At 53.4% G+C, this 17,550-nt stretch overlaps 2 protein-coding genes across 4 annotated transcripts; both read left to right on the top strand.

Annotated features, from left to right (window-relative positions):
* The first annotated feature begins 5,705 nt into the window (after window positions 1-5,705).
* On the top strand, window positions 5,706-7,994 carry LOC118632015 (leukocyte immunoglobulin-like receptor subfamily A member 6). Of its 3 annotated transcripts, none has more exons than XM_036264582.1 (6): window positions 5,706-5,870; window positions 6,156-6,213; window positions 6,337-6,372; window positions 6,544-6,828; window positions 6,973-7,275; window positions 7,684-7,994. In XM_036264582.1, the coding sequence occupies exons 2-6, from the start codon at window positions 6,180-6,182 to the stop codon at window positions 7,860-7,862; spliced, it is 837 nt and encodes a 278-aa protein (XP_036120475.1). In that variant the 5' UTR covers window positions 5,706-5,870; window positions 6,156-6,179; the 3' UTR covers window positions 7,863-7,994. The 3 variants fall into 3 exon arrangements, with proteins under 3 accessions (XP_036120475.1, XP_036120474.1, XP_036120473.1); XM_036264581.1 differs by having other exon boundaries at window positions 6,130-6,213; XM_036264580.1 differs by having other exon boundaries at window positions 6,027-6,213.
* Window positions 7,995-9,104: 1,110 nt separating this feature from the next.
* LOC118632014 (leukocyte immunoglobulin-like receptor subfamily A member 3) lies at window positions 9,105-11,646 on the top strand (the record flags this gene model as incomplete). Its single annotated transcript, XM_036264579.1, has 4 exons — window positions 9,105-9,414; window positions 9,561-9,872; window positions 10,094-10,375; window positions 10,682-11,646. Coding segments are annotated over 4 exons (1,443 nt in total), but the record flags the coding sequence as incomplete, so codon positions are not given.
* Between the last annotated feature and the right edge of the window lie 5,904 nt (window positions 11,647-17,550).

Genomic DNA, 17,550 nt, shown 5'->3' with positions numbered 1-17,550 from the left:
GGCCAGCGAAAGTGTGGAGTTGGCAGCAGCTTCCTCGAAAACAGTGAGACCGGCGGCACTTAAGTTCCGAACTGCTTCCATTTCCCGCGCAAAACGCCCAGGGCGCCGGCATCACAAAAACGCCCAGGGCGCCGGCATCACAAGAGGCGCCGAAAGGGGCGTGGCCACGACACCGCACTTTATGGCTGCGGCAGAGGAGCCTGGAAGGGCTAGCGTCCAAGAGCTTTGAAACAGAGTCACTTTACAGCGGCTGCAAAGAGGAGCCTGGAAGGGCTAGCGTCCAAGAGCTTTGAAGCAGAGTCACTTTACGGCGGCTGCAAAGAGGAGCCTGGAAGGGCTAGCGTCCAAGAGCTTTGAAGCGGAGTCACTTTACGGCGGCTGCAAAGAGGAGCCTGGAAGGGCTAGCGTCCAAGAGCTTTGACGGAGCAGAGTCACTTTACGGCGGCTGCAAAGAGGAGCCTGGAAGGGCTAGCGTCCACGAGCTTTGAAGCGGAGTCACTTTACGGCGGCTGCAAAGAGGAGCCTGGAAGGGCTAGCGTCCAAGAGCTTGGAAGCGGAGCAGAGCGGAAGTCCTGATTTCTCCTACCACGGGAGCCACCTGACTCAGCGGAAGCAGAAGTAGCCTTATAGAAGCCACGCCCCTTCCCCCATGCGCTCCTCCCCTTACTCAGAAATCTAGGGCCTATCTTCTCCCACTGCGGAACTCTTCAATACGTGCAAGTCCATATTAGGTTGTTTGTTTCTTGGCAAAAAAAAAAAAACAGCGTGACATCACATTTGCAGTCACGCGGTCATATACATGTTGTTTTTTCCAAAGAATAAGAATTAATAGATTGTTCTTTTTCAAAGATGATCCTGAAAGACGATATGGAGGCCATGGCAGAATATTTTGCAACCTGTAGGGTGGGGCTGACGGGTGGGTAATTACCTTGAGCTCGGGTTCATGCGACTGTGCTCACTGAAGCACGCTTGCTTTGTTTCTGCGACTTTGCATCTGTTTTCTGTTACGCGAAGAGATCTTCATAGTGCCCGGTTCCGTGCCGCCTAATCCGCATTTTGTGAGCAGCACGGGAGGCGGAGGGAAAAAATAGCCAGGAAAGACCCAGAGGCTATTTTCCACAAGTGTGGAGAGACGACCCACACGCCGACCAGTGTCCGGCGCCCTCGTGGGATGGGATACTTGTTAGGGAGCCGCCACGATGTGGGTAGAAGAAGGCCGGTTGGTTGCAACTACCCAGGGAAAGAAGGATGGTTAAGCGGCCCTCCACAGGTATAAGGCCTTGGGAGCAGAGCAGGGAGCGCGGGACCATGGTGAAGCCGGGTGTCGCGCCAGGGCAGGCCCTCCCGACGGCGCCACCAGACAAGGCCCAACTCTACCGCCTAAGTGGCGGTGGAGGGTCGCGCAGGGTCAACGCTGTGAAACCGCGGGCATAACGCGCCGAGCCCCCCACACCTATTTCAGAAATACTGTACAGAGCCTTTCTCCAGACGAGGAGCAGGTGAGGGTTCCTAAGTGGGTTCTAGCACTCATCCCATGTTTTGTGGATTTTCAACAACACCTCTCATGTCTCACCTCACGTCTTAGGCAGGTGTGGAAATGAACAAGGACGGCTCCCTCCATGTCCCCGGGGGCAAGGACTCCAACAACCACTCTAAGGCCCTGGGTTACTGACAACCTGCTGGCAGGTGGGGACACAGAGACTCAAGAAACTGCACGTTTGCAAGGGGCAGTTCTCACCTGCAAGGGGCTTAAGGTCACACAAGAAATGGGCCCACGGAGAGGAATCAATCAATAAGCATGTTTTATTCCCCAAATCAGAGCAATGACAAACGTACTGTCCACTAACCTGAAGACAAGGTCACAGGACAAGGAGGAGAGACCTTCCCAAGGGGCAAGGATGCTGAGGAGCAGGAATGACTCACAAGCTTCTTCCCACGTTGATGGGATGGGTGCCTGAAACACCAATCAGAAAGAATATATGTACCCCCATGTTTGTAGCAGCACTATTTACAATTGCTAAGATCTGGAAACAGCCCAAATGTCCATCAGTAGACAATGGATAAAAAGCTGTGGTACATGTACACCAATGGGAGTACTATGCAGCTGTAAGAAAGAAAGATCTATTATCCTTTGAGATGATATGGAGGGACCTGGAAAGTATTCTCCTAAGCGAAACAAGCCAAACAGAGAAAGACATGATCTCACATGATCTCACTTATTTATGGAATATAATGAACATAACAGTCTGAGGAATTGGGTAGACCAAGAGACATGGAAGTAGGGTACAGACTGACAACCTCAGAAGAAGGGGTGTGGGGGGAGGGAAGAGATAAACCACAGAACTTATATGCATGTACGCAGAACCGATGGACACAGACAACAAAGCCGGGTATGGGGTGAGGGGGCTGGCTACGGAGGGTGTCAATGGGGAAAAAAGGGAGAAACATTCGAAACAAACATAAATTAATAAAAAATAAAAATAAAAACAAATAGTTCCTTTTAAATTTTCCAGCCTGCTTCGAACTGATTGAGATTTATTTGTTTAATATAATTTCATCAAACAATTTGGAGGTTATATCTACATTTCAAATTTGCGTAGTACCAACATTGTTAGTATTGGTATTTATATTTAAAATTCTGAACCATTTTATATTATCTTTTTTAGGTAAGAAAAGGTCATTACACATTAGCTGAACTCCTTGGGCCTAATTTGAAAATCTCTGTGTTTATGGGACTCACACATACATACACTCGCACCAAATATTTTCTAACCTTCCTTGAATTTAAATGTATATGTGAATATATGTACAAATATACTTTTCCTAAGTTTATTTGTTTTGCCATTACTTTTCTCACTTTTGCAACTCACTGTCTCTACTTTTTGTCTATAATATTGTTGGGTTAATTACTATTTTCGTGTGCTTTTAGTGAGTGTGTAAACAATAAAATATTTGAGACCATGTATGTCTGCAAATGATTTATTTCCAATAAGATACTGGAAATTTTTCTTATATCTAATAGACGATATAATTCCAATACAAAGAAGTAGAAATTCTCTGAAGCTAAGGATCGACCACCAAAATTCTCCTCATTCTCCTGAAGATGGAACCTGGTGTGTGAATTTCACACATGAGACATGAGTTTCTGGATGTCAGATGGGCCCCCATCTTCTCATTCTAACAGACTTCTCCCCTCAGACTCTTTCACTATGGCCTTTTAATAAAAATGTGGATGAGTCTAGAATTCTTCATTTACAATTCTGTATTTGAATGGACTTCCCCCTTAACTTTTGACATTATATTTCTGCTTGAATGTGACTTCCCATCAATTTTCACCTCTTGTCATGAATGTCAAGACACACATTTCATGTATACATTCATGCACCCTGGCACTGCATGTTCCCTACACTTCTCTGTAAAATACCCAACCATAGACCTCTAGGACTGTAGCAGACGTCATCCTCACTGCTTTCCTCCTGAATCTCACACTACCCTTTGGCCTCTCTCTCTCTATTCCCCTGGGTCTTAACTTTCTCATTCCAGACTCTCTGTATTGCAGTCTACAAAATTTCCCCAACGTTGTCTTCCAATTTCATAATTGTATCTTCATCTGTATCTGCTTCCTGATGGAAAGAATATTTTGAGTGTGCTAAATCAAATTATTTTCATTTGGGGCATTTTTACCCCTAAGATATTTGCACAATTCATTACTAAAATGTCACTTCCTTTTTTCATATAACCCCAATTATTGTTGTGCAAGAATTCAAATTTTCTTATGTTATCAGACATTTGAATATTCTTCCATTAAAATGACTTCCACGTGTTTCTAGAGCTCTGTTTTCTTGGACATAATGACTCCCACTGTACCTCTGTGCACAGCCTTCCATAGCATCGTGTCTTCACTACAACTGCACATTTGCAGGAATCTCCAACCTTTTATGTTCCCATGCCCACAGGTAGTTCTGACACACACTGAAAATCTCCTTTGTGTTCAAGAAGTATATTATACAGTTGATCTAGGACAGGAGAACTCTTCATGCTTCTGAATCTCAGATTTTCAAGGTGCAATAGTCAGTTCTATAACTTCCTTCCCCTGATCCCCTCCCTGCCTGTGATGACATCAGGGTCCCTCTTCTCTCCCCACAGACAGAGAAAACTCCACACTGATGATCTTCGCTATGCCCAGGCACCAGTGGCCACTCAACTCTGACCTCCCCTGTCTGTACATGTTCTCTCTCCATTCGGGGGAATTTCACTTCCTTTTTGTGCATTGAGCATGGCCCCATATTTCAGAAATACTGTACAGAGCCTTTCTCAGACGAGGAGCAGGTGAAGGTTCCTAAGTGGGTCTAGCATCGTCCATGTTGTGTGGATTTTCAACAACACCTCTCATGCCTCACCTCACGCGCCTTAGGCAGGTGTGGAAATGAACAAGGAGGGCTCCCTCCATGTCCCGGGGGCGAGGACTCCACAACCACTCTCAGGCCCTGGGTTCCTGATGACCTGCTGCAGGTGGGGACACGGAGACTCAGGAAACTGCACGTTGATGCTTAAGGTCACACCAGAAATGGGCCACGGAGGAATCATTCCATAAGCATGTTTTATTCCCCAAATCAGAGCAATGACACACGTACTGTCCACTAAACTTGAAGACAAGGTCACAGGATAAGGAGGAAGAGACCTTCCCAAGGGGCAAGGGTGCTGAGGGGCAGGAATGACTCACAGGCTTCTTCCCACGCTGATGGGATGGGTGCTGTGGTCAGAAAGGGAAGCTCACCAGGGGCTGAGAGAGAAAGAGGACCCACACTCTGGGGCCAGGAGAAGAACCCATTTTTCTTGTCTCCATTTCCTGCATTTGTCCTCTGTGCTCATTGTCACAGTGATACTCACCCGAACGGCACAGTTGATGGTGAGCGTGTCTCTGTGGATCTGAGCTCTGCAGACCACAGGAACCCATGTCTTCCTGAAGCATCTCCAAGACCCGGTGACCACTGTCCATGGTGAGGACCCCACAGGGAGATGCTGATGGACGACGTGAAGATAAAGGAGGACCCCACGTGGGAGGCTCTGATAGGGAAGGATGTGCCCTGGGTCCCCTCACCTGCAAGGGGCATCTCAGGAGGCTCCAATCTACTTCCTGATCCACCAGGAACAGGTGCTAGGCTTCTGGGGATGGAATGTTCCCCTTCCCCAGGGGCTGGTGACATGATAACCCAGAGACAGCGAGGGCCAGCCCTTGAGTGACCACACCCTGGGGTCCATCTGTCCCTTCCTGCTAAAGCCATTACACACAGAATCTGTGTAATGCATAACCCTCAGAAGATTGAAACATATTGAAAAGTAAATAAATAATGGTGAATGTGTTCTCTTGTAAATAATAACAATAATAATAATAATAAAGACGAGGGGACATCCGATGGAGATATTACTGCTCAGTTCACACAGGCAGGAGGTGGTACACATATATTTAAATAAAGATGAATTTCCCTCGACAATCAAAGCTCCAGCCCAAATCACTGCCCCTTAATTTTTAGGAAAAAGCCATGAAACTGGGGACAGCTCTGCCCAAGGAGCAGGGGCACTGAGGGGGATCAGGACCCAGAGGCTGGTGCTCAGGGAGGAGGGGCTGGAGGCTGTCGCTAAGGAAAAGGAGAAGTTCATGAAAACACATGAGATAGGAAGCCCAACCTCTGGGGCCACAGGGGGATGTGTTTCTTTCCCTCATTTCCCTGCATTTCTCCTCTGTGCTCATTGTCACAGGGACACGCGCCTGCCCTGCTCAGTTACAGGGTGAACGTGTCTCTGCTGATCTGAGCCCCACGGGAACCCACGTCTTCCTGAAGCATCTCCAGGACCTGACAACGTCCGAGGTGAGGACCCCAGGGAGGTGCTGAGGGATGGGCTGAGGATGATGGAGACCCCACGGGGGAGGCTCTGACAGGGAAGGATGTGCCCTGGGTCACCTCACCTGTTACCTGCTTCGTGATGAAAGTGAGTCAGGCTGATAGAAAGAGGCTCCCCTATAGGCTGCAGATGTGACATCCTGGTGACCAGCAGGCTCGTTCTCCAAGGGACCACAACCTGTCGTCTGTCTCTTTGTCCTGCATGTCTGTCTGTCCATCTTTCTGGCACCGTGGTCCCTTCCATCTGCTCAGCTGACCCCAGAGGGACAGGACGTCATGACCCCCACACTCACTGCCCTGCTCTGCCTGGGTGAGATGTGACGGGGGAGGGGAAGCCCTGCTCTGTCAGAAGTTCCTGAAACTCAGCAGGCTCACAGGAAGGAGGGTTCTTGTCAGGGGTCAGGGCGAACCTCTCACAGGGACTCTCTTCCAGGGCTGAGCGTGGGCCTGAGGGCCAGAGTGCAGGCAGGTGAGTCTGTCCCCAGGTCTCCCAGGTCTCACTGCCTCTGGACACAGGGACACCCCCAGGGAGGTGGGGAAGGAGGAGAGCAGACCTGACTGACAGAAGAGGGACATCGGGGACAGGGAGCTGGGGACTGGGGTTGGCATATCCTAGGACCCAGCCTCTGATTCCTTCTAGGGACACCCCCCAAACCTACCCTCCAGGCTGAGCCAGGATTTCTGATCTCCCCTGGGAGCCCCGTGAACATCACATGTCAGGGGACTCTGGGGGCTGAGGAGTACCGTCTGGATAAAGAGGGAAACACACCTCCATGGAAAACACAGAAGCCACCGAACCCCGGAGACAAGGCCACGTTCTCCATCACACGGACGACAGTCCATCATGCAGGGAGATATCGCTGTTACTATCGCAGCCCCTCTGGCGAGTCAGAGCACAGTGACCCCCTGGAGCTGGTGGTGACAGGTGAGGGGACACTCAGGGTCCCAGCCTCAGGCTCTGCCCTCAGGAAGGGAGTTGCTCTCAGGGCCTCTGCCCTCTCACAGCCCAGCCCTGGGGGACACGAGGGAGGTGTAACCCCATTTCACATGCTGTCTCCTCCCCTCCTAGGATCCTACAGCAAACCCAGCCTCTCAGCCCTGCCCAGCCCTGTCGTGACCTCAGGAGGGAACGTGACCCTCCAGTGTAACTCAGGGCTGGGATTTGACAGGTTCATTCTGGCTAAGGAAGGAGAACACAGGCTCTCCTGGACCCTGGACTCACAGACACACCCCAGTGGGCAGAACCAGACCTTGTTCCCTGTGGGCCCCGTGACCCCCAGCCACAGGTGGACGTTCAGATGCTATGGTTGTTACAGGAACAGCACCCAGTTGTGTTCACACCCCAGTGACCCCCTGAAGCTCCTGGTCCCAGGTGAGTCCCATTATTGTCCCTTCCATGGATTGAGGCACCAGACCGGTTGTTGGCATCTTTGCTGGGAGGGGAGCCCCATGTGAGATGTGGGGTCAGGGGAGCACAGGGGCTCCTGGGGCATAGACACAGAGAGACAGTGAGACGCGGGCCAGGCTCAGGGTCCTGTCCCCAGAAGAAAGAAGAGCTGAAAGAGAGGGAGAGAGGGCTCTAGGGGTGGTCACCCAGAAGACATCTGCCCCTCAGAGACCCTCTTCCCCTGTCTACCCCTTCCCCTCACCTCGGTGGAGAAGATGCCACGTGGGTCATGGGAGGGGCTCTAGGGTGCTCCGGGCAGATGGAGGAGGAGTCTGAGTGAGGTGGGGACCCCAGGGTCAGCCCCAGAATCTCACCCCTTCTGTCCTCTTCCAGGACCCTCTGTTCCCCCCAGCCCCACACCCACAGGGCCCATCTCCACAGCTGCTGAGTCATGGGGCGTGTGTGCTCAGAGGGAGCACAGACCACCCCGGATGCTTCTGATTCCCTCAGAGGGTCTCATGCCCCCGACACTAAGGACAGGCTGTGTCCCAGGGGCTGGGAGCAGGGGATAGATTGAGGGTGAACCAGGGGCTTCAGGGCTCTGAGGATTCACCCCACAATGGATAGGCCTACAGAGGGTTAAGTGAGGCAAGTGACAGTTGGGGTGGTCATGGCCCAGGGAGATGTTGGGGCCCGGGATGGGGGAGGAGTACCTGGGCTCAAGTGAGGACAAGACAGACCCCCCACCACCAATCCTGATCCCAGGAGGAACTGAGGATGGGTCCCTTCCCCACACGGAGTCAGGCCTACAGCGGGGTAACTGACGGTCTCTGTGGGGAGGTGGTGGGGGTGTTCATGAAGGACAGGGGCTGAGTCATGAGGGGTTCAGGCCCCTCTGCAGACACTGACTTGGATGCGCCCTTCCCGTGTCTGGGCCACAGGGTCCCCAAGTGTAAAAGGACAGATTCATGGCCCAGAGCTTAGATTTCCTTTCAGTTCTGGCTCTGACCTCCTGGGGGAGGGGGCCTCACAGGGTCACCCAGGACGTGGTGTGGGGACTGTCCCCTCTGTAGCAGTGATGGTGACATGCACAGGGAGGGGCAGGCAGGACAAGGGTCTGGGGCATCCAGGTCCTTTCCCTCAGCCCAGGCTCAGCTCAGAGGAGAGAGGGCTGGAGTCAGACCTGGTTCAGTTCCCAGCTCTGCTGCTCCTGCGGGGGGTCAGGTGGTCCCTTCTCTTCCCTGAGTGTTGGGTCATGTCTGTCCATCCCTGGTCCCCTCCTGCTCACAGGCTGCTGTCACATTAGGTGACATAAGGGGCCCCACAGAGCTCAGGAAGGCAGAGCCCCAGCCCACCCCACCTTCCTAGGGGGCATCTGCAGGGTGGAGATGGATCCAGGGGAGACACAGAGGCCACCCCACACCCCTGCCCCTCCTGTGTCCCTGCTGTGCTGGGGGTGGGGAATAAGGAAGGACCCTCAGCTCAGATGAGACATGGACAGGCCCCTGCAGATGAGGAGCTCAGAGCACGAAGCTGAGGTCCCTCTGGGGCAGCATGAGGAGAGCACAGGGCACCCACAGTCCCGGGTTCCAGTCCCAGCCCTGCCCCGTCCAGGCTGGGTGACCTGGGGCAGGTGACTCACCTCTCTGAGCCTCAGTGTTTTGGGTGGTGGGCACAGTCCCTGGTGCATGACTGTGTGAGGGGAGAGGGATGAATGACAGACCCCAGCAGGTGCCTCACATAGTGGGTGCTCATTACATGACATCATAGGCTTATTCATGACATCATAAGGGAGAGAAGAGCTCCCCTGATATTTTGGATTTGATTCCTTTTCAGAAGTTGTCCCCAAACCCTCCATCTGGGTGGAACCTGGTCCCTTGGTCACCACGGGGAGCCCTGTGACCATCTGGTGTCAGGCGTCTCTGCAGGCTACTGCCTACGTTCTATATAAAGAGAGGGGCTCTGAGCCCTGGGATACGAAGACCCCACAGAACTTCAGCAACAAGACCGGTTTCCTCATTGAATCCTCCAGCTCACAGCATGCAGGGCCCTACGAGTGTGCGTATTACACCCCTGAGCGCAAACTCTCAGAGCGCAGTGACCCCCTGCTCCTGGTGGTGACAGGTAAGCGGAACCCGGGTGCCCTCCCCACTGTGGCTCCCCTCACACTCAGGGATTATCAGGTAGGCTCATGGGGACCTCACCCCACAGTCCACACTGGGAACATGTGGGTGATGGTCCCTTTAACACAGATCCCCCTTCTCCCTCAGGAGTGGAGAGAGCACCCTCCCTCTCAGCCCAGCCAAGCCCTGTGGTGGCCTCAGGAGGGAGCGTGTCCCTCGTGTGTCGCTCACAGGACACATCGGGCACTTTCCATCTGCTGAAGGAGGGAGGAGCTGACCCGTCCCGACACATGGAACCGCAATCGAAGTCCAGTGCTGGGCGGACCTATGCCCGGGCCACCTTCCCTGTGGGCCCCGTGAACTCCTCCCACGGGGGGACCTACAGATGCTATGGTTCCCCCAGATCCTACCCCAATCTGTGGTCACACTCCAGTGACCCTCTGCATCTCGAGGTCACAGGTGAGTGGAAACACTGTGCAAACCCATGTGTTTCCTGAACACAAAATGACTGACCTAGGCTTGTTCCCAGTGGAGCCCTGGGACCCGAGGGTCAGTGACACTGGCCTCTGGGGGACAGAACCTCAGGCGGGAGGCTTAGGGAGGGACAGGAGAGGACTCTCCCTGCAGCCCCAGTGGGCAATGGGGTGTGTGTCCCCTGATGCCACGTCCCCTTCTCCCAGGTGTGCACAGGGAGCCCTCCCTCTCGGCCCAGCCGGGCTCCCTGGTGCTGCCTGGAGACAGCCTGACCCTGCAGTGTGGCTCGGAGGCTGGCTTTGACAGATTCGCTCTGACCAAGGACCAGGGGCTCACACACCCCCAGCGCCTTGATGGGCAGCACAGCCCCGACTTCCCCCTGGGCCATGTGGACCACACCCACGGGGGCCGGTACAGATGCTACAGTGGACACAGCCTCTCCTATGCGTGGTCGGCCCCCAGCGCCCCCCTGGACATCCTGGTCACAGGTGAGGAGCCCAGCCCTGGCCCTGTCCTGACTGTCTGCTCAGGGCGCTGGGAGCAGGGTCCCCTGGTGGTGCTGGGGGCAGGAGAGGGTCCTGGGGCAGAGGCTGAGAAGGGGCAGAGGTGCAGAGGGAGGGAGGGAGGAAGGCGGAGTGAGGGGCTCAGACATAGAGACACCCACCCAGGGGCACTGAGAGGAGCTGAGAAGGATCACAGACAGCGTCCCTGGGGAAGGACATGGTCCCTCAGCTCAGGGTCAAGGGCATGTGGGAGGGGGCGGCTCTCTACACATCACACCTTCCCCTCCCCAGGAATGTACAGGAAACCCTCCCTCTCCATCCTGCCGGGCCCCTCAGTGCCCTGGGGAGCGAACGTGACCCTGCAGTGTGGATCTGAGATCTGGTTTGACACCTTCCACCTGCACAGGGAGGGGTCTCTGGATCCCCCCCAGCACCTTCGTCTGCAGAAGACGACTGCACCCTCTCAGGCCAACTTCACCATCAGTCCTGTGACCTCAGCCCACAGGGGCACCTACAGGTGCTATGGTTCACGCAGTGCCTCCCCCTACCTGCTGTCACACCCCAGTGACCCCCTGGAGCTCCTGGACTCAGGTGAGGACCCCCAGCCCTGCCCCTGTGTCCTCATGGTCAGTTCAGGACCCAGATCACAGGCCACCATGGGCTGGAATAGCAGTGAGGGGGTCACAGGAGGGGCAGCCAGAGAGGACCTCACCTCCCAGAGGGATGGAAAAAGGCAGAGCAACTCCCACCCCTGCCTCATCGTCACCCGCATCCCTGAGGCCCAGACATGTTCCCGGTGGGCAGAGGGAGGCTGGAGAGACTCGGACTGACCAAAAGGGGAAAAGGTCAAAGACACCCATCCCGACCCCCTTCCGTCTCCAGTCCTGAGTCCACACCCTGAGAGACCAAGACAAGAGTGGGGACTAGCAGAGGCCTTGGGCCCCAGAGAGGACAAGACCCCCTGCTGGGGCATGGCTGGTCTCCCAGGGGGTGGGGCCTGGCAGACATACTGGGGACCCACAGGGCTCCAGGACTCTGAGGCTGGCAGGTGACAGGTGGGGTGGCCATGAAAGAGGGAGACGCTGTGGTCCCTCCCTGGGGAGGAGCAGCTGGGAGGAAATGGGGAGAGGGAACAGCTCCTACCCCTCAGCTCCCATCTGATCCCAGGAGGCTCTGAAAATTGGTGCCCCTGAGTGAGGCCCAGGGAGGGCTCAGTGAGTGTCTGTGGGGAGGAGGTGGGGGAGGAGCTCAGTTTGGTCTTGGCTCAGCCACTTCCTGGTAATGGCCTGAGGACAGTTCCTTCTTCTCAGAAAACCGATGTCTCCAAAGATGCTTGGACACTGTGTGTGTGTACATATGTGTGCCTGGTCGTGCCTGTGTGTGCATATGTGTGCATATGTGTGTGTGTGTGTACAGGTGTGCGCATGAGTGTGTTGTGTGCGTGCAAACGTGTGTGCATGTCCGTTTGTGCTGGGTACACCGACGGTGTCTGAGCTCTCCTCCACAAGCCTACAAGGAGCTGCAGTGAAGTCAGAAAAAGAAGCCACAGCCCCGGTTCAAATCCCAGCTCTGCCCCTTCCCCACTGGGATCTCAGACAATCTGTTCCTCCCGAGTCCTAGGTTCATGGGTGTGCACGGGTCTCCCGCCACCCCCCTCACAGTGACAGCCTTCAGCTCACAGCCTGACCCTGGTTACAGCTCAGGAAGGACACAGCCCTCCCCCTGCCCTTCCCAGACACACACACTCCATGTGCACACAGGCCCCACTGCGGTGGGTGGGGTGTCAGTCTGCAGTGTGGGAGCTGGGTCTGGCCTGGTCTGGAGACTGTTGGTGATTGGCTTTGGTGACAAGTCTCTGCACTAGTGTTCTACCTGGAGCATACAGGGACAGCATAGATAATATTTAATAATTAATAATAATACTAATAACACACAATCCCTGGCTTGTTTGGCTCAGCGGTTAGAGCGTCGGCCTGTGGTCCAGAGAGACCCGGGTTCGGTTCCCGCTAAGGGCATGTACCTTGGTTGCAGTTTGTCCCCGGCCCTGGTTGGGTCGTGCGGGTGGCAGCCACTCGCTATGTCCCTTTCACATCCATGTTTCTCTCTCTCTCTCTCTCTTCCTCTCTCTCCCTCCCACTCTATCTGAACAAAAAAAAAAGGAAAAAAAATGTCCTCAGGTGAGGATAAAAAAAAAAATTTTTTTTAAAATAATAAAAAAATAATAACACACAAGTGTTCCCTCTGTTTGGGTTCCAGTGACCTGGGGCAGGTGACTAACCTCTCTGAGCCTCAGTGACATGGGTGGTGGGTCAGCATTCCCTGGTGCATGACTGTGTGAGGTGAGAGGGAATAGTAGGTGCTCAGTAAATGACATCATCAGCTCATTCATGACATCACTCATGTCCAAGGTCTCCCACGGCACCTGTACGTCCTGATCGGGGTCTCGGTGGCCCTCCTCCTGCTGCTCCTTCTCCTCCTCTTCCTCTTCTTCCGACACCAGCGTCAGGACAAAGGCCGGACATCAGGTGAGTTAGCGAATGGGGTGACCTGGGTCACAGAAGGGGGCGCTCACATAACCAGCCACAGGAAAACTGAATAGCTGGAGGTCAGCGGAGAAAAAGATTCCTCCAGAATCTCACATCAGGAAATCGAGAGAGAAAACACTCCACGTCAGCACAGATGTGCAGATGTGATTAATCTTCCATCGTTTTCAATGTCATGAACTGCGAAACATGCGCACAGTGTGTGCTAAGGTTTCCTTCTTTCCTGCGGAGTCGCACGGGGATGGGGCTCCTGACCTCCCAGGGCTGGTGCTGTCCCGCTTGGCCAGCCCAGAGAGAGGCTCATGTCCAACCTCCTGCAGGGGCCACAGACCCAGAGCCCAAAAACAGAGACCTGCAGTTCAATAACCCCTGCCCTGAAGACGGCAGACGTTCACCGACCATGCTCCCACTTTGCCCTTAAGACTTCAGTCTCCTCCCCCAGCTCCATCCCCCTGTGGACGCCCAGGAAGAGCCCCTCTGTGAGAGGAAGAGACAGCTGCCTGGGGAGGGGCACAGGGATTCCACGAGGCAATGGGCACGATAGGCTGGGATGAAGTAGGGGGTCAGAGGTGACAAGGACTAAAGTCCACATGAGGGACTTAGTGCCTCACCTCACCCCTGGGTTAGTGGTCCATCTGGGAGCAGGAGGAGTCTGCAACCCTGAGAACTGGGGACCCTGTCAGGAGACACACTCTGTTCTGCTCCAGCAGATGCTGCCATGAAGGACCCACAGCCTGGGGTAAGCGTGGAGCTGGACTCTCAGGTGAGACCCTGCTTCTGCCAGGCACCAAGGACCTCATGTTGCCCCGTTTAGTCCAATGGACACTTCCCTGTCCTCACATCACCTGGTTCTCAGCAGTGTCCACACTGACCTCTGCTTCTGGGTGCCCAGGTCGTCCTGCTGTGACTCACTGCTCCTGCTTTCCTTGTGTCCCTCTTTTGTGGTCCCCTTTGCTAGCTCCTCGTCCTCTGTCTGACCTTGTGCCGCCCCAGGTTTCAGGAGGATACATGAATAACTGAATCCTTCTCAGGTCCCCAGGATCCCCTCATTCATTCCCCCAGCAGATAGGACGAGAAGCCCACTGTTCACAGATCCTTTTAGGTGCCGCAGTGCAGGCCTGAGCAACACTGTCTCCACCCTCCTCGAGCTCACCTGTGGGTGAGGGGGACACTATGCAAACAAGTGACAGTGTCCCAGAGAGCAAAGTGCTGTGAAGGAAAATAAAGCAAGAGGAGGGGGTAGAGTCCATGGTGGTGGTAGGAAGAGGGGACACAGAAAATAACAGGTGCAATGGTCCGGAAGCAGGACATGCTTCTTCAAGAAGATGGGCCATGTGGCTGGAGAAAAATGAGTGAGAAAATGTATTTTAAGATAAGAGTCAGAACCTTAGGAGCATCCAGATGCCCCAAGGCTTAGGAACTCCCTGCAGATCCATCAGGGGAGGGACCTAATCTATTCAAAGTTAAATCATCACTCTGGCTACATGTGCATAATGACTGATCTACAGTGGAATCAAGGACACACTGTTTCTGTCTCACTGTCTCTCTGCAGCAGAACACGCACTATGAAGACCCCCAGGAAGTGACGTACACCCAGGTGAACCCCTCAAGATCAAGACCCAGGAAGGGAATGGACACCTCTCCTTCCTCACAGTCAAAGGAATTGCTAGACGCAAGGGGCAGACAGGCAGAGAAGGACAGACGGATGGACAGTCAGGTGGGTCCCATCCCCTCCACCCATCCAGGCTTCCCCCACATCCACCATGTTTCATCCTTCTCACCCTCCCCCTGCCCCAGGCTGCTGCATCTGATGCCCCCCAGGATGTAACCTATGCCCAGCTGAACCACTTGGCCCTCAGACAGGAGGAACCTGCACCCCGCTCCTCCCCACCAGAGGAACCCCCAGAGGAACCCAGTGTGTATGTGACTCTGGCCACCCACTAGCCCGGGAAGGTCTCAGACCCCACACTCCAGGAGACGGACCCCACAAAACATGGGAGCTTCCCACATGGACACTCAGCTAGTGACCCCGGCCATTTGGACACCAGATGTGGACCCCTAGAAGCTTCTGGAACCCTCGGCGAGTCATTGGATTCTACGGTCAAACATAACCAATATCTCTCCATTTTGAAATCAAAGCAACAGACTCTTCAATAATCAATGCATGAATTTTGAAGCAAAATGGGATTGAGAGAATGTTTTAAATGAATGATTATGTAAGTATTACGCATCAAACCTATGAAATGGAAAAGTAAGAACCATGAATGAATTCATTAGGAAAGAGAAAGGTGAACACATAGAAACAACCTACGTGTTCAACAGATGACAAGACAAATATTACTCGGCCACAAAAAAATGATATATTGTCCATTGCCACAACATGGATGGATCTTGAGAGTATCATGTTAAGTGAAATAAGTCAGTCAGAAAAGGACAAGAAATACATGACTTCACTCATATGTGGGTGAAATCTGAAACTCTGAACTGTCCTGTATATTAAATATATTGAAAATGTGATTAAAATTTTTCCACCCAGCCAGTGTGGCTCAGTGGTTGAGCGTCGACCCATGCACCAAGAGGTCACTGGTTCGATTCCCAGTCAGGGCACATGCCCAGGTTGTGGGCCAAATCCACAGTGGGGGGCATGAAGGAGGCGGCCCATCGATGTTCTCTTGCATCGATGTTTCTATTTATCTCTCTCCCTTACACCCTTTCTAAAATCAATATATTTTTTTAAATTTTTAAACTCTCCCTGTAAAGTGAATTCAGAATTTGAAAAGCTTCTCTGCTAAATGCTTCTAAACACTTACGCGTGTATGAAATACACACACATGGACATACACATGGACACACACAGACATACACATACACATACACATACACAGACACACCAACGTGCACAAAATCCAAAATAATATGCAGATCTATTATTCTATTTTCAAAAAGATTTATCCAATGTCACTGGGTACATTATTAATATATAAAAATCAATTGCATTTCAGACTTCCTGTTTTAGACCAAGGGGTAGTAGATGGATGTCTCCCTAACCCCCCATAAAGCACAGTAAAACTCCTGGTCATTGCATATATATCACACAGAAGCCCACTCCTGGCTTGGGCCGGAGCTGAGGGGTGAGATGTGGCCTCCTGACCGCTGAGGGCCACTCCAGATGCACGGCAGCTACTACTGGTGCCCCGACAGCAGCTCTCCTCCTCTCCCCTGCTCCCCGCCTCCAGCCTCGCCCCCTGACCTGCAGGCCTCTAGGACCACAGAACCTCTACAAGGCATTGGTTGGTCAAGTGTGTGCCATGCTGCTATTGTCATTCTTGCTCGAATTCTTTGCATGGGGATGATTCACAACTCCAATGTTAACTGCAAAGGCAGATTTCAAGATGGCGGTGGAGCAGGTGGAAGCTACACTCACCTCCTCCCAGGACCAAGCTGAAATTACAATCACCCGGGATAACCAACTGGCTACCAGCTGAGGAGGAGTCTTATAACCAAGGATTTACAGAAGAAGCCACGGTGAGACTGGTAGGAAGGGCAGACACGTGAAAAGGGCTGGCTCCATACCCATGGGTGGCAACTGAGGTTCCAGAGGAATATCTCAGCTGCAAGGTGGGAGTTCAACCTGCGAAATGTGGGGCCTAAATTTCAGACCAGTCTCCCCAGCCCAGAGAACCACAGCCGAGAAGAAGCACCCACATAACACCCCGCTGTGAAAAGCAGCAAGATTTCTGTCTGTCAGGGAGAGACAAAGTCTGCTGGAGACACAGACACCCACTTAAACAGCAAACGCACAAAATTTTCTTCTCAGCTACTCACCCTGAGCTCCAGTAGAGAGAGGGTGGAGCAGACTAGAGTCCTATGAGGAGAGTCCGGGTTTGTGGCTCGGGTTTTGGGGGGAGGGACTGAGGAGAGAGCCACCAGGATCCCTGTGCTGAATCACTCTTCCATATCACAGATGCCATCTTTCTTGGGTGGAGCATGTCCCTCGGTGTGGCATCAGCCTGGGAAAAGCAACTGCCCCACACTGTGGAGTCCCGCTCATCCCAACCTGCAGAGCTTAGGCCCTGCTGAGGAGCCAGCTGCCTTGACCAGGGTGTAGAGATCTGGGCAGACTCAGGGTGTCAGTGACTGAAATGTCTGGCTTTGGGGCAGCACCATTCTTCACACACACACACACACACACACACACACACACACACGCACACTTTCCCATGAACCTGACTGAGGCTTCCCCCTCATGGGAGATCTGATAAAACCACCTTCCCAGCTCGTGGCAGACCCAACTTCCAGGCTCCAGAAGCCCCACCCACCTGACTCCTAGTGGCTCTTCTCTGCTGAGGTCAGAGCAAAATCCAAGACAGACTGAGTCCTGTGGCTCTGGGAATAGGGACCACACCCACCACCTTCCCTGAAACCTGACAGGCACCTCTCCCTCATGGGAGATCTACTAGCCCCATCTTCCTGATTCCAGCAGAGGCTCTTTCAGTGACTGAGCATAACAGGCAGCCAGCCAGCAGAGGCAGGCAGAAGCAGATCCCGGGGTACCTTGAGACATTTGCTGTCCTGCCCCTGTGCCCAGTGTTGGAAAAAACCAACCTTGGTACACAG

This window comes from Molossus molossus, unplaced genomic scaffold (assembly GCF_014108415.1).
Source record: "Molossus molossus isolate mMolMol1 unplaced genomic scaffold, mMolMol1.p scaffold_m16_p_17, whole genome shotgun sequence".
Classification (NCBI taxonomy): Eukaryota; Metazoa; Chordata; class Mammalia; order Chiroptera; family Molossidae; genus Molossus; species Molossus molossus.
This window is presented reverse-complemented; position numbering and strand designations above follow the sequence as displayed.

What these genes read in the sequence shown, in the direction of transcription:
- LOC118632015 (XM_036264582.1), top strand. Translation starts at nt 6,180, where the DNA reads ATGACCCCCACACTCACTGCCCTGCTCTGCCTGG. An exon ending in GAGGGCCAGAGTGCAGGCAG is followed by an intron (nt 6,373 to 6,543) that starts GTGAGTCTGTCC and finishes GATTCCTTCTAG; the next exon opens with GGACACCCCCCAAACCTACC. An exon ending in CCTGGAGCTGGTGGTGACAG is followed by an intron (nt 6,829 to 6,972) that starts GTGAGGGGACAC and finishes CTCCCCTCCTAG; the next exon opens with GATCCTACAGCAAACCCAGC.